Source organism: Poecile atricapillus, chromosome 3 (genome assembly GCF_030490865.1).
Source record: "Poecile atricapillus isolate bPoeAtr1 chromosome 3, bPoeAtr1.hap1, whole genome shotgun sequence".
NCBI classification, from domain to species: Eukaryota; Metazoa; Chordata; class Aves; order Passeriformes; family Paridae; genus Poecile; species Poecile atricapillus.
This window is the reverse complement of record NC_081251.1, coordinates 55572044-55584670: the sequence shown is the minus strand read 5'-3', so window position 1 is coordinate 55584670 and position 12627 is coordinate 55572044. Positions and strand designations below refer to the sequence as shown.

At 37.4% G+C, this 12627-nt stretch overlaps 1 protein-coding gene across 2 annotated transcripts in view; it reads left to right on the top strand.

The window, feature by feature from the left end:
- The window catches only part of MED23 (mediator complex subunit 23), a 37823-nt gene that overhangs the window by 16407 nt on the left and 8789 nt on the right, over window positions 1–12627 (top strand). For both annotated transcript variants that reach the window (XM_058835080.1, XM_058835079.1), the window contains 11 exons: window positions 49–249; window positions 1689–1832; window positions 3338–3483; window positions 4111–4356; window positions 4536–4678; window positions 5214–5388; window positions 7096–7259; window positions 8394–8518; window positions 9022–9227; window positions 10169–10349; window positions 11873–12043. In XM_058835080.1, the coding sequence (XP_058691063.1) occupies window positions 49–249; window positions 1689–1832; window positions 3338–3483; window positions 4111–4356; window positions 4536–4678; window positions 5214–5388; window positions 7096–7259; window positions 8394–8518; window positions 9022–9227; window positions 10169–10349; window positions 11873–12043 (1902 nt within the window). The remainder of the gene's footprint in view (window positions 1–48; window positions 250–1688; window positions 1833–3337; window positions 3484–4110; window positions 4357–4535; window positions 4679–5213; window positions 5389–7095; window positions 7260–8393; window positions 8519–9021; window positions 9228–10168; window positions 10350–11872; window positions 12044–12627) is intronic.

The window sequence follows — 12627 nt, the reverse complement described above, 5'->3', positions numbered from 1 at the left end:
GTTAATGGCAAGGCTTTTGGAATACTGTATCTGATCTCTGCCTTACAGCACAAGCAGCGTTGCCCTGTGCTGGAGGACCAGCTGGTGGATCTTGTGGTGTATGCCATGGAACGGTCTGAGACTGAAGAGAAGTTTGATGATGGTGGAACCAGTCAGCTTCTGTGGCAGCATCTCTCCAGCCAGCTCATTTTCTTTGTGCTCTTTCAGTTTGCAAGTTTTCCTCATATGGTGCTGTCACTCCATCAAAAGGTAAATTGTTTGTAACGCTCCCACACGGTAAGAGGGATTTAAAAAACAGAACCAATATTTTTTAAAAAAATGTCACTTATCCCTACAAGAAGTACCTTATGTGTAAGAGTTAATTAAATTTTTAATCACTGTTCTCTCTAGAAGTCAAATTCACAAGTTATGGTGCTGTGAGATAGGTGTGTTTTTAGTGTATTCAGTTACAGGATGTTGCATTTTATTTGGATTCAAAGTGTGCTAATAACTAGAATAAAGAGATAAACTGTCATAATTCAGAAGATCAAAGTACTGTGCTGTTGCATGCAGTTTACAAATGAGTTTTGAGCAAAGTGAATGCCCTGTTCTGTTTGTGGACTAAAAAAATACGCCATGCAAATGGAGGTAGTAAGTTGCTGATTGTCTAATCAATCAATCAATCAACAATCAAAGGTAATTTGTGCAATTATGGTGACACTGGTAATCACAGTCCCAAGTTATTATTACATTCTAGTAATAATTGCATTAAAACTGATAATAGTATTTGCCCTTTCCTCTGGTGCTGAGGGTTATAGTTCTAAGGGTGGTGATGCCAGTCCTCCATAAGAAGGGAGAGGAGGAGTTACAGTCAGCCAGCAACATCCTGAGCTCTTTGTTGAGAGAGCTGTATGCTGTTGATGGTGGGGTAGGGATGTTCTTTCTCCTTGCTGTAGGATCAGCTTCTGGCTATATGATAGATGCAGTTTCCAACACACACAACACATTGCTCTGTCTTCATTTGTCCACAGTTCCATGTTACATGAAAATGTACTATGTATGTTGTGTTCCACTTGTGATGGATTGTGGTTCTCTGCTCTTTTTGTTTTCCCTGAAATCAGTTTTACCAGGGCTGTATTCCTGTAATTACTGTTAATAAACAGTTGAAACAATGGGCATTATACAACACAATTGCACAAATCTAGTATAAAACTACAGCAAGCAAGATAAGAATAGAATATTAGTTATTAGAGAGTTGCTGTTGCAGGTAAAGAAGTTCATTGACAAAAACAAACCCAGGTGAATCCAGATGAAGCAAGCCAAAGTTGTTCTGGCTTAGGGACTTCCTTTGTAGGAGTTTTAAAAACCTGTGGCCTGATGGCAATACTGTACTTTACTAAAGGCCTACAAAGTGACAATTTAAGACCAGTATTTAAGTGTTGCTAGTTTTCCAAAACAGTGATCCTCAGGAGTTAAATGCATTTTAAATCTTACCATTAATTGTTGTGGCCCTCACCGAGTCCGTTCATGTGTTACAACTAATGTACCTATTTTCTTTCTTTCTGAAAACAATGTATGTTTCTGCCTAAGTCCTGCTATAAAATTCTCTGCTGAAACTGTTTTAGTCTGCCCTTCTACTTTTATAAGAATCTTTGCAGTGATTTTTATTCTGCACGCAGTATTTGTCTGTTACTGAGTGTTCTTGACAGTTGGCAGGCCGTGGTCTTATTAAGGGGAGAGACCACCTGATGTGGGTGCTACTCCAGTTCATCTCTGGCAGCATCCAGAAGAATGCACTGGCTGACTTCCTCCCAGTCATGAAGCTGTTTGACCTCCTGTATCCTGAGAAAGAAGTAAGTCTCTGATATTAAAAGTTTTATTTTTAATTCCACTTGGGACCTTCATATGTTGATATTACTATCCTTCCTGAGTCATTAGAACAGTGTGCTGCATAGTTGGAGGGAGATGTTCCATTAGTTTTTTTTGAGGATTTCATATCTATGAAATTTGCAACCACATTTGTTTTTAGGGGCAAGTTAGACTTGTGTTAACTCCTCTCTTCCTTGGCTTTGGTTTGACTAAGGTTTTGAGGAGTTTCTTAAAGCACTGAGGAGACTGTAAAGGAAAAATGTGTAATTCTATTGTAACATCTGGGCTGAAACAGAATAGTACTTGAAATAAATTTTGCAGGGGCAAATCAAATCATATCCATGCTTCGTACATTCCTCTAGAATTAAAATTGCTGTGGAAGGGTCACTTAGAAGTCTAAGTTCTTAAACTGTAATTCTGATAGTTCTTAAACTGTAATTCTGTCATTGTGAAGTCCTGAGTGCTTACTCTTTTCCTAGTGCTTTTTAATTTGGGTGAACGGATAGACAAATACAAGTGTGTGATGTATCAAACTCATATGTAACAATTTTCCCCCCTGCTACATTAGTTTTGACCCACAGAAATTCTTCAGTGCAATTTGTGTCAGATTTCAATTGCTTTTGTCAGCATCAAATATGGGAAGAGTAATAGAAGAACTGTTTACTTCAGCTATAGTGATGGCTCCAAGTTACACTTACTGAAAGTCTTTCTTGACTAGTGCTTTTTAAGTGTTGCATTTTAAGTGCTTGTGAAACTGAATCCTAGGAAGCATTTTTTAAGATGCAGTTTGACAAGCACTAAAAATGTTATCTCTGGCTATTGTTCTTAAGAAGATCTGCCTTGCTGTCCTGTTGATCATGTTTTGGTGCTGTCCCACTTGTGCCCTCAGTGGTATTTGTGCAGCAGTAACTGTATCAAAGGGAAAGAAATGTGGGTGTTGGCAAGAGTTCCTTTTCCAATGGCAGTACTGTAGTTAAGTCTGGATCCAAAACTTTTTAATTTTGGGTTGTATCTGTACCTTTTCATGAGAAGCGTACTAATGTTTAAGTATTAACTGTGACACTGAACAATTCAGATTTTTCAGAAAATACTGTTGAACCACTGAGTACCTACTATGAAAGTAGATACCATAACTGGTTTCTGAATAATGTGTAAGTGTGAGGCTGAAAGAAAAAGTATATGCTTTGTAACTACATGTGTCTGGAAACTATATACTCCTAAACATGAATTTCCTTTTGCCAAGGTCTTAGATAATTTGTTTGGTGTGGGTGTTTTTCAGAAAAACTACTGAGGTGCAGATCTCTCCCATAGCTCTTGATTTAAAGTTACAAACAATGATGAGGGTAGAATCTGTTCTTTAAAAATGTTTCTTATGGTGTAGCAAGTCAGAAAAAAAGAAAAAACCTGATTTTGTGAATACTGGCTGTCTAAGTTGTTTTTCTGCACATTAATCCATGTGGTGTGTCACATTCATGTGTTTTTTCTTTAGTATATTCCTGTACCTGATATTAACAAACCCCAGTCAACTCATGCTTTTGCAATGACCTGCATTTGGATTCATCTGAACCGGAAGGCACATAGTGACAACTCCAAGTTGCAGATTCCCATTCCTCATTCTCTTAAACTTCACCATGAGTGAGTGTGGGGGTTTTGTTATGTTTTGATTTATGTTTAGTTCTAATGAATTAGGCAGTTCCAAGTCTGTATTCAAAATGTATTGTATGATGGGATGCTGTATAAAGGTTTTCAATAGAGTGACTTCAAAATAATTCAAAAGACAGAACTCAGAATATTTCATAAAAAGTGAAATGTTGTTATCCAGCTAGTGGAAATGATGTATTTTATAGTATATTGTATATAAATATATATTTGTGTGTGTATATATTTAAAATATATTAAAATATATTTTATAGAATAGCAAGTCTTTTTTACTGATAGAGAATCTGAAAGCAAATGGACAATTTTGTTTTGTTATGCTGTGGTTTGGAAAGTGTGGATAAGCAGTACATTGGGTTAAGTTTTTGTCTGGAAAGGTGATTTTAACTGTGTTTTTTTTCCTGAGGTATTTCTCCAATATAGAAAAATTGTAACATGGTGAAACTGTGGCTTAAGAAGTAGTTGTTTTGATGTGATGCAATTATAACTATTTTGATTTTTTCTACTGTTTTATAATGGGGTTTTTGACTGACATTGTTGTAGTTGTATTCCTGGAATGCATGTGTATTCTTCTTTCAGCTTAACCTTTAATCTTTTTGCACACAGGTTTTTGCAACAGAGCTTAAGAAATAAAAGCTTACAGATGAATGACTACAAAATTGCCTTGCTGTGCAATGCTTACTCAACCAATTCAGAGTGTTTCACTTTGCCAATGGGTGTACTAGTAGAGACTATTTATGGAAATGGCAACATGAGGACACCTCTTCCCGGGACTAATTGCATGGCATCAGGGTCAATCACCCCACTGCCAATGAACCTCTTGGACTCACTCACAGTTCATGCCAAAATGAGGTAGAGTACACGCAACTAGCTTTTTCTTTTTAACCCATAAATCTGTGTGTAACTAATTATCATCAGAAAGGCTTTCTGTGGCTGGACGCGTCATATATAGATCTATTCATTTACTTTAATAATGTGTTAAATTTCAAGTCCATGTTTTTGATTCAAAAACACTTTCTCTCTCTCTTCAGTCTGATTCACAGCATAGCTACAAGGGTAATTAAGCTGGCTCATGCAAAATCTAGTGTGGCCTTGGCTCCTGCTCTTGTGGAAACCTATAGTCGCCTATTGGTTTATATGGAAATAGAATCCTTGGGCATCAAAGGCTTTATCAGTAAGAAAGAAAACCTTCTTATTTTTTTCCCCTTTCTTTCTGTTAAGTGGTATTTTAATTTAATGGCAACTGGAGACCATAGTAAAACTGCAAATATAATGGTGCAGTGTGTATAAATTAGTTTAATATAAAAGAAGCCATGAAAGTTGTCCTAGTGTTGCAGTAAATTCCAGACTAGTTGTGCTACTGTCCCTTTATGCCATCGCTTTCATGGCCAGGACCTTTACAGTTGTGCTGTGTTGTGTAAAAACATGCATAATGGAAAAACATAAGAAAAGTTACTTTGAGACACACAGGATACTTTATTGCTCTTGTTGAAATAATTTGCATGTCTCCTCTATGTGTTCATTCAAAAGATTATTAAACTATACATTTACAGCATCTTCAGACAGCACTTGCACATATGCTGTTTGGAAGTAATACACTTTTCAAATCCAAAGTCTGACTTACAGCCTAATAAAACCAGTGTACTCTGTAGTTGTATTTCAGGGTGTGATCAATTGTAAAACTTACTTTACAAACTTTTTTTCTTAAGGTCAGCTCCTGCCAACTGTGTTCAAATCTCATGCATGGGGAATTTTGCATACTCTGCTGGAAATGTTTAGCTATCGGATGCATCACATCCAGCCTCATTACAGAGTCCAGCTCCTCAGCCATCTTCATTCCTTGGCTGCTGTGCCACAGACCAATCAGAACCAGCTTCATCTCTGGTGGGTGACATTTGCTGTATTTGTCCATAATCTCAGATTCCTTCCTGTTGAAAGCTGCATGAGAACTGTTTAAATGGCACTCCCCAGTCTTAGTTCTGTGGCTAACTTGTTTTGGGGTGTCTCAGCAGAGCATGTTTCAGCAGTAAGTTGGATGTTAGCAGTAGTGCTCTACAGAGATGCACAAGGCAGCGTCTTGCACAGCCATGGCAGCGGTGTAATGCATCAGCACAATAGGATGTGCAGTGGAACTGTCATGTCCAGAAGTGCTTCTTGCATTGTAGATAAAGGGCAATGCCTGCTACTTGTAATCAGTGCTTGGCTTTTCTGTTAACACTGTGCTTGTTTCCTTCTGTAGAGGGCGTTTAATTCCTTTACAAGAGTTAAGTTGGGTCCACTTAATTCTTTTATGAGGTTGATTTTCAGTCAAATCGGAGAATTAATTGGGTTCATGTTGCAGCTGAAAAAGAGTCTGCAAAGCTATGGAGACTGAACGTGAACCTGAGTGGGGTCCCTCATAGGGTGTGTAGGGGGTATGATAGTCTGAAACAGTGGCCAATTTGAATACAAGTTGACAAAGCTGGTTAGAGAAGGTCTAAAGAGGTTATGCAGGTAATTCCAGGCAGAAGCTTTGCGTTTACCTTACTGTTACTGAATTTGAAGAGCATGAGATGCAGTTTCTATGCAGAATCTGGGGCTTGTTTCAGAAAGTTGGGGAAAATAGTGTCCTTTCACTCTTAGAGAACAAAAAAATTTGTGGGAGTATGTGAGACAGAGTAACTTCATTATTACCAGTTCATATAGAGAAAGTCTAATTATACAGTCGATTCATAGATTCATAGAATGTTTGGGCTGAAAGGGACCTTAAAGTCATCTAGTTTCAAATCTTTTGCCATGGGCAGGGAAATCTTCCACTGGATCAGGTTTCTCAATTTCATAGTCCAAATTCAAATTGCCTAGTTGCTTATCCTTTACCAAGCATAAAGAAAACAAGACAAGTTTCTCCTTAAACTCAAGGCCTTGATCTCTTTATTGATCTCAATGTTGTTTTGTCATCTTAGTCTGTAAAATACAGATGTTAGTCGATTTTAATGAGCACTGCATGCAACTAGAATAAACTAAACTGTGGCTTTGGCATTTCAAAGACACAATGTTATAAAAATCTTTCTAATGACTTCAAACTACCTGGTGTGAAAAGTGCTTCCAGCTAAATCACTGGAAATTAAAGTGCTTTTAATCAAAAGTTATACTTCCTCAACTTCCTAATTTCTTTAATAAGGACAATTTAGTGCTGTCTACTTGAAGATGGTAGTTAGCTTTGAAGCTTCCTATGTATTATTCATGCCTTTTGATTTTGGTTTTGCATATATTTATTTATATTATCTTCTTTAGATGAAGATGTGCAAAAAATAATAATGTGGGGCTCTAAATTGCAGAGACCTGAGGTTCTTTTTTCAGGGTCTCTGCACTTGGAATTTTTGCTAAATCTACTTTTGAGTGCTTTATTTGAAAATAAGATACTGAAATAGTTGATAAATTTATTAAGCAGTAGAAAAGTGAGCTTTTTCAAAAGGTTAAGAAAATAATTTTTAAAACAAAATGTTTCTGTATTATTTGAAACAGTAAATGGAGGAAAAAGTAGGTATTTTTGGAATCTTAGAAGCATCAGCGTAAGTGTTACTTGCTAACTGGACTGTTTCCTTCCTTCAGTGTTGAGAGTACTGCTCTAAGGCTAATCACAGCTTTGGGCAGCTCGGAAGTCCAACCACAGTTCACACGGTTCCTCAATGATCCCAAAACAGTTCTTTCAGCAGAATCAGAAGAACTCAACAGGGCTTTGATCTTAACTCTGGCAAGGGCAACACATGTGACAGGTAATAGCAGTACATCCCAGAAAAAGCTGCAGTCAAACAATTTCTCTAAACTACTGGGCAAAAGAGTGTCATGGAAATGACCTAGTCATAAAATATATCCCATGCACTTCTGGTTTTGAAAAAAGTGTAATTTTAATTTTCAACTACTTGTATTTAGGCAAAAAGCTATAATTAAAGCAGTAGTATAATGAAACATTCTTTAAAAGTTTAGTCAAAGGTACATTGTGACTAGGATTTAGAGTTTTTTAGTGTCTTATTTGGAGTTTCGTTATTTTAAATCTAACTGTTTGGGTTGATTATTGACATATATTATTTAAATAGCATGAAATACAGCAACTGTGCTGCTCATGTGAAAGCCGCCCCCTCTATAGCTTGCATTTAAGAAAAAGTAGTCTAAATTTTGGGTTTCTTTTGTTTGGGAAGGTGTGGTAGTTTGGCATAAAAAGGAAGCTTTCATTGTGCTTTTAATGTTTTAACAGTGTACAGTGACATGGATCAGGTTTTTGTTGGCTTTGAGGGAGATGTTTTCCCTCTCCTTTTTTATGGTTCTAGTCTGCAGACTCACTGAAGAGTTAGAACAACTGATTCACAAAGACTGGTGGAGGTGATTTGAAGGGGAAAGGACTTCCATGTGTTGGTTTCTGTATTTTTTAGCCATTTCTCAGTCTTTGATGAAATCAGCCCAGGGGTTGGGGGAATGAGGCTTTCATTTATTTCTACAGCTTAATTTGGGCAGGTACTTCTAAACGGCCTTTTTTAAGCAATATAAAACGGTATCTGACAATTTCATCATCATTTTCTTCCTCAGGATTTTTTTCTAAAAGTCTAATCAGTTAATCAGCAGAAGCTTGTTTTAGTGACATTACAGGAAATTAAATATGAAATATGAAAATCATGATTGCTTTATTTCTAGCTCAAACTGCATAAATAGCTTTCTTATTGTTAGTAGCATAGAAAGGTAATATCTAGCATCTTCTCTAAAGCAAATAAAGTCAAAGAAAGGGACTGGGAGAAGTTGGACAAAAAAAGGAAACTGCATTGGAATAGAAAAGCCTTGATGTGTACAATGACAAAATGAATACCAATAAGAAATGGTTTTGTGTGAAATTCTAATACCATCAATCCATTTTCTAGACTTTTTCACAGGCTCTGATTCAATTCAGGGAACTTGGTGCAAGGACATACTGCAGACTATCATGAGTTTCACTCCACATAACTGGGCATCACATACACTAAGCTGTTTTCCAGCTCCTCTGCAGGTAATAGTTTAAACCTGAAGGCTTTACAATTGGAAATAAAAGTGAATTCATTCTCTTAACAAGATCCTTTGCCTTTTGTGGTTTGGTGAGATTCGTCCCCAGTCTAGACTGCATTAATCTCAAGTCCCTAAAGAATGCAGCATGATTATAACATTGCTATTTCTTTAGAAATGTGTTAGCCATATTCCCATGGAGTATTCTAAGGTCAGATTTGGTCAAAGTGATCACAAAGAAGTGATACTTCTGGTGCAAGGTAGATCAGATGATTTAAAAATCAAAAAATAAAATAAAAAGTTGGAAAAGCCATTTTTTCTCTGGCAGTTTGTCATGTAGCTTTGTTAGTGATAAAAGTCACTGTGGTATCACAGTGAAATAATAACCATCCCTAGTAGGTTGTATGGTACAAGGAAGTAGGAGCCCAGACAGTGCTAAATCAGGCAAAATTTTTCTGTTCAAATATTTTACTGTAGGCTCTCAGTCACAGCAAAGCCTTCTTTTTTCAGGTGTTCTTCAAGCAGAACAACGTGCCTCAGGAAAGCCGTTTTAATCTGAAGAAGAACGTGGAAGAAGAGTACCGGAAGTGGAAGTCGATGACCAGCGAGAATGAAATAATCACACACTTCTCTGCTCAAGGTTCATCCCCGCTTTTTCTTTGTCTCCTGTGGAAGATGTTGTTAGACACTGATCACATTAATCAAATCGGTTACAGGTGAGCTTAAAAACATGCTATTTCAAAGTTATTAAGCAATATTCTCAGTTCTGAGGACATAGGCCTTGTGCATTAACAGCTTGTTCTTTAAATTAATTTGGAGCATGCATAGCATGGAAAAAGAGAGTAGAGCTAGGTAGTAGCCAGCATGCCATAATAATTGTGCAGTGTTTAAGATTGATTCCACCCTGCAGTGGTCTGCAGTGCACATGTTTCCTGGTGAGAAACAAGGATGTTAGGTGTTTGAATTAAGCAGTTTACTTGTAATAGCAATGTTTCAGGCAGTCTGAAGGAGTAAGCAGAAAATCTAAAGCATTCATTTACTTAGCCTTTATACATGAATAAAGGCCAAATATTTCTTTAAGAAACAAATGTTGGATTAAGATGAAAATTCATTACAGAAGTAGCAATCATCTCATTTTTAAAATTTGTTCCTGGTTGAAACAGCCTCATTTCCAGCTGTGAAAAATAGATTTATTTCTTTTCAGTCCTTCCTAGGTCTGCTGAAACAGTGTTTATGATAGCATGTGTTACTCTTGTGTGCAATGAGGAAATTGTTTATAATGCTATGGTTGTATTAAAGTGCATGGCGCAGGAAAATGAAGTTGAGTTGCAGAAGGTTGTTCTCAGAGGTGTATAACTAAAATTGAATAAGTAAAGCATGAGTTCTGGGCAGAATACTGCAGATGAAATTAGTGAACTTGAAGTATTTCTCCTGATTCGTATTTGGACTTTAGAATTCTCTTGCTCTAAAGTTGGGGTGTTTTGCTTTGCTTTGGCATTTCCTAGAGTTAATAAGAGGGAGGGAATTTTGTCTTTTTGTTGTTGTTGTTTAAGGCAATTGTGTTAAAATCCGCTTATTCGTGTCAAATAGATGTACATTAGAAATGCGTTAGGAACTGTAACAATTTCTTGTTGCTTTTTTTTTCCCTCCCTGATAGAGTGTTAGAAAGAATTGGGGCCAGAGCTCTGGTGGCACATGTCAGGACATTTGCAGATTTCTTGGTGTATGAATTCTCTACATCTGCAGGAGGACAGCAGCTCAATAAATGTATTGAGATTCTCAATGACATGGTGTGGAAATACAATATTGTAACACTGGATAGGTTGATACTCTGTTTGGTAAGTATCTCTTCAGAAGATAAGATGACAGTTCATGCAGTCTGCTTTCTGACTCATTTTTTAGGAGCAGTCTTTTAAAAATGAATTGGCCTTAAATAGTGACTATTTTGCTAAGTCAGTAACCAAGTAAAATAATAGAGTCTTTATTTAAGCAGCATAAAATCCCAACTCTTACAGTTCTCTTAAGTCTTCAGGGAAGCATTTCTTAGTTATTTTATGGCAACCATTGAACTGGTATTAGTAATGTTGTGATTGTTGGTTTGGGTCTCTGACCTCAGAGCCGTGCAGTTATTTAGGCTCTGCAGAGAGGCCTGGACAGGCTGGATCAATGGGCTGAGGCCAGTTGTTTGAAGTTCAGCAAGGCCGGGTACTGGATCCTGAGCTTGAGTCACAGCCCCATGCAGTGCTACAGGCTGGCCAGTTCTGGGCCCCTCACTACAAGACAGACATTGAGCATGTCCGGAGAAGGGCAGCAGAGCTGGTGAAGGGTCTGGACCACAAGTCTTACAAGGAGCAGCAGAGGGAGCTGGGGATGTTTAACCTGGAGAAAAGGAGGCTCGGGGTGACCTTATCGCCCACTACAGCTGCCTGAACGGAGGGTGTAGCCAGGTGGGAGTCAGCCTCTTCTGCCATAGAGGTGATAGGCAATAGGACAAGAAGAAACAGCATCAAGTTCTGCTGGATTGTATATTAAGTATCTCCACTGAAAGGGTTTTTAAGTGGTGGGACAGGCTGCCCAAGGATGTGGTTGCATCACCATCCCTGGAGATATTTAAAAGATGTGTAGGTGTGGCACTTCAGGACATGGTTTAGTGGCACTGCTCAATTAATGGTTGCACTCAATGATCTTGAAGGTCTTTTCTACCCTAAATGATTCTATGGTTGTATGATTCCTGCAGCCTTAAAAGATAGGTAGGATATGGCATGCTATTCATTCATTCACAAGCATATGAAAATCTTGTACCCATTAGAGTATGCTTTCTTTCCATAGAAATTCGTCTTTCATCACAGTAGTAAGACAGAAATTGCATTCTCTTGCTTTTTGTGTTATCCTATAAAATAAAGCAGTATTCACCTAGAGAGAACTACATTTGCATTCAGTAATTGTCTTTTAATTTTAAATCTCATTTTAATGTAAAGCTGGTTGTTTGAATTCTAATTTGGTTTTCAGACGGAAGTCCAGTCATGTCAGAGTGGACAGAGGTTAAAAGCAATCTCAAATTCATTGTTATTTAATTGGTTATTTTCGATAAGACATCTGACAGATAAAAGAGAGCTAGAATTCCTGGAGAAAGTGCTACCACTGGGGACTTTGTAAGACCTTCTGCCCATAGAACAAAAAATGGATAGGGATTGAACCTGCCTCTTTTTTATGTTTTCTCTTGAAAAACAGAGTTGAAAGACCCTATATTCAGTGTGAATTTATATGCAGATGTAGCAAATTTGGCTGCCATGTTTTGCGGCTATAGAGCAGACAGCAGTGTCAACTCTAATTTCATGTTATCTGATCTGTTTCATTTAAGGCAATGCGTAGTCATGAAGGAAACGAAGCTCAAGTTTGTTACTTCATAATCCAATTACTCTTACTGAAGCCTAATGATTTCAGAAACAGAGTGAGTGATTTTGTGAAGGAGAATTCTCCCGAACACTGGCTGCAGAATGACTGGCATACAAAGCATATGAGTTACCACAAGGTATCACAGCTAATAATGTGTTGGGTTTTTTTTTTATTGTAATAATTAATGTTGAATTGATATCAGCCATCATTTACAGGACAGCTTTATAAATTTTTGGACTTGCCTAATAAGCCATGTCATTGAAATTGTAATTGAAATTGAAATTATAATACGGCAATGTTCAAAAATAGATGTAGCTTGAGAATTGGGTGGATGTTCATTCTTTCTCATCTAAATCAAATAATTTTAAAATCTTGTTTACACTGAAATTCACTTAGAACAGAGTTTTGTGCATCAGGGAGGAGGCGTTTTGTCTGGTGTTTTATGATTATACCAATCATTAAACCTACATTTTCTTGTAATTACTGAAACTTCCTCTGTCTTCTGTGTGACAAGAACATGCATGGTAGCCTGATCTGGAAGAGAATTGCTGAGAATTTAATGCTCCTGTAAACATACTAGTTTCTGCTGGCTATGAAAGGATGTGCCAAGGAGCTGTTCTATCAGAAAATAAACACTGAGATGGAACAGATACAAACAAGCTGTCATGTAGCTCTGTACATGCCATCGAGATTGACCCAGGAGCTGTTTGGTCTGTATTA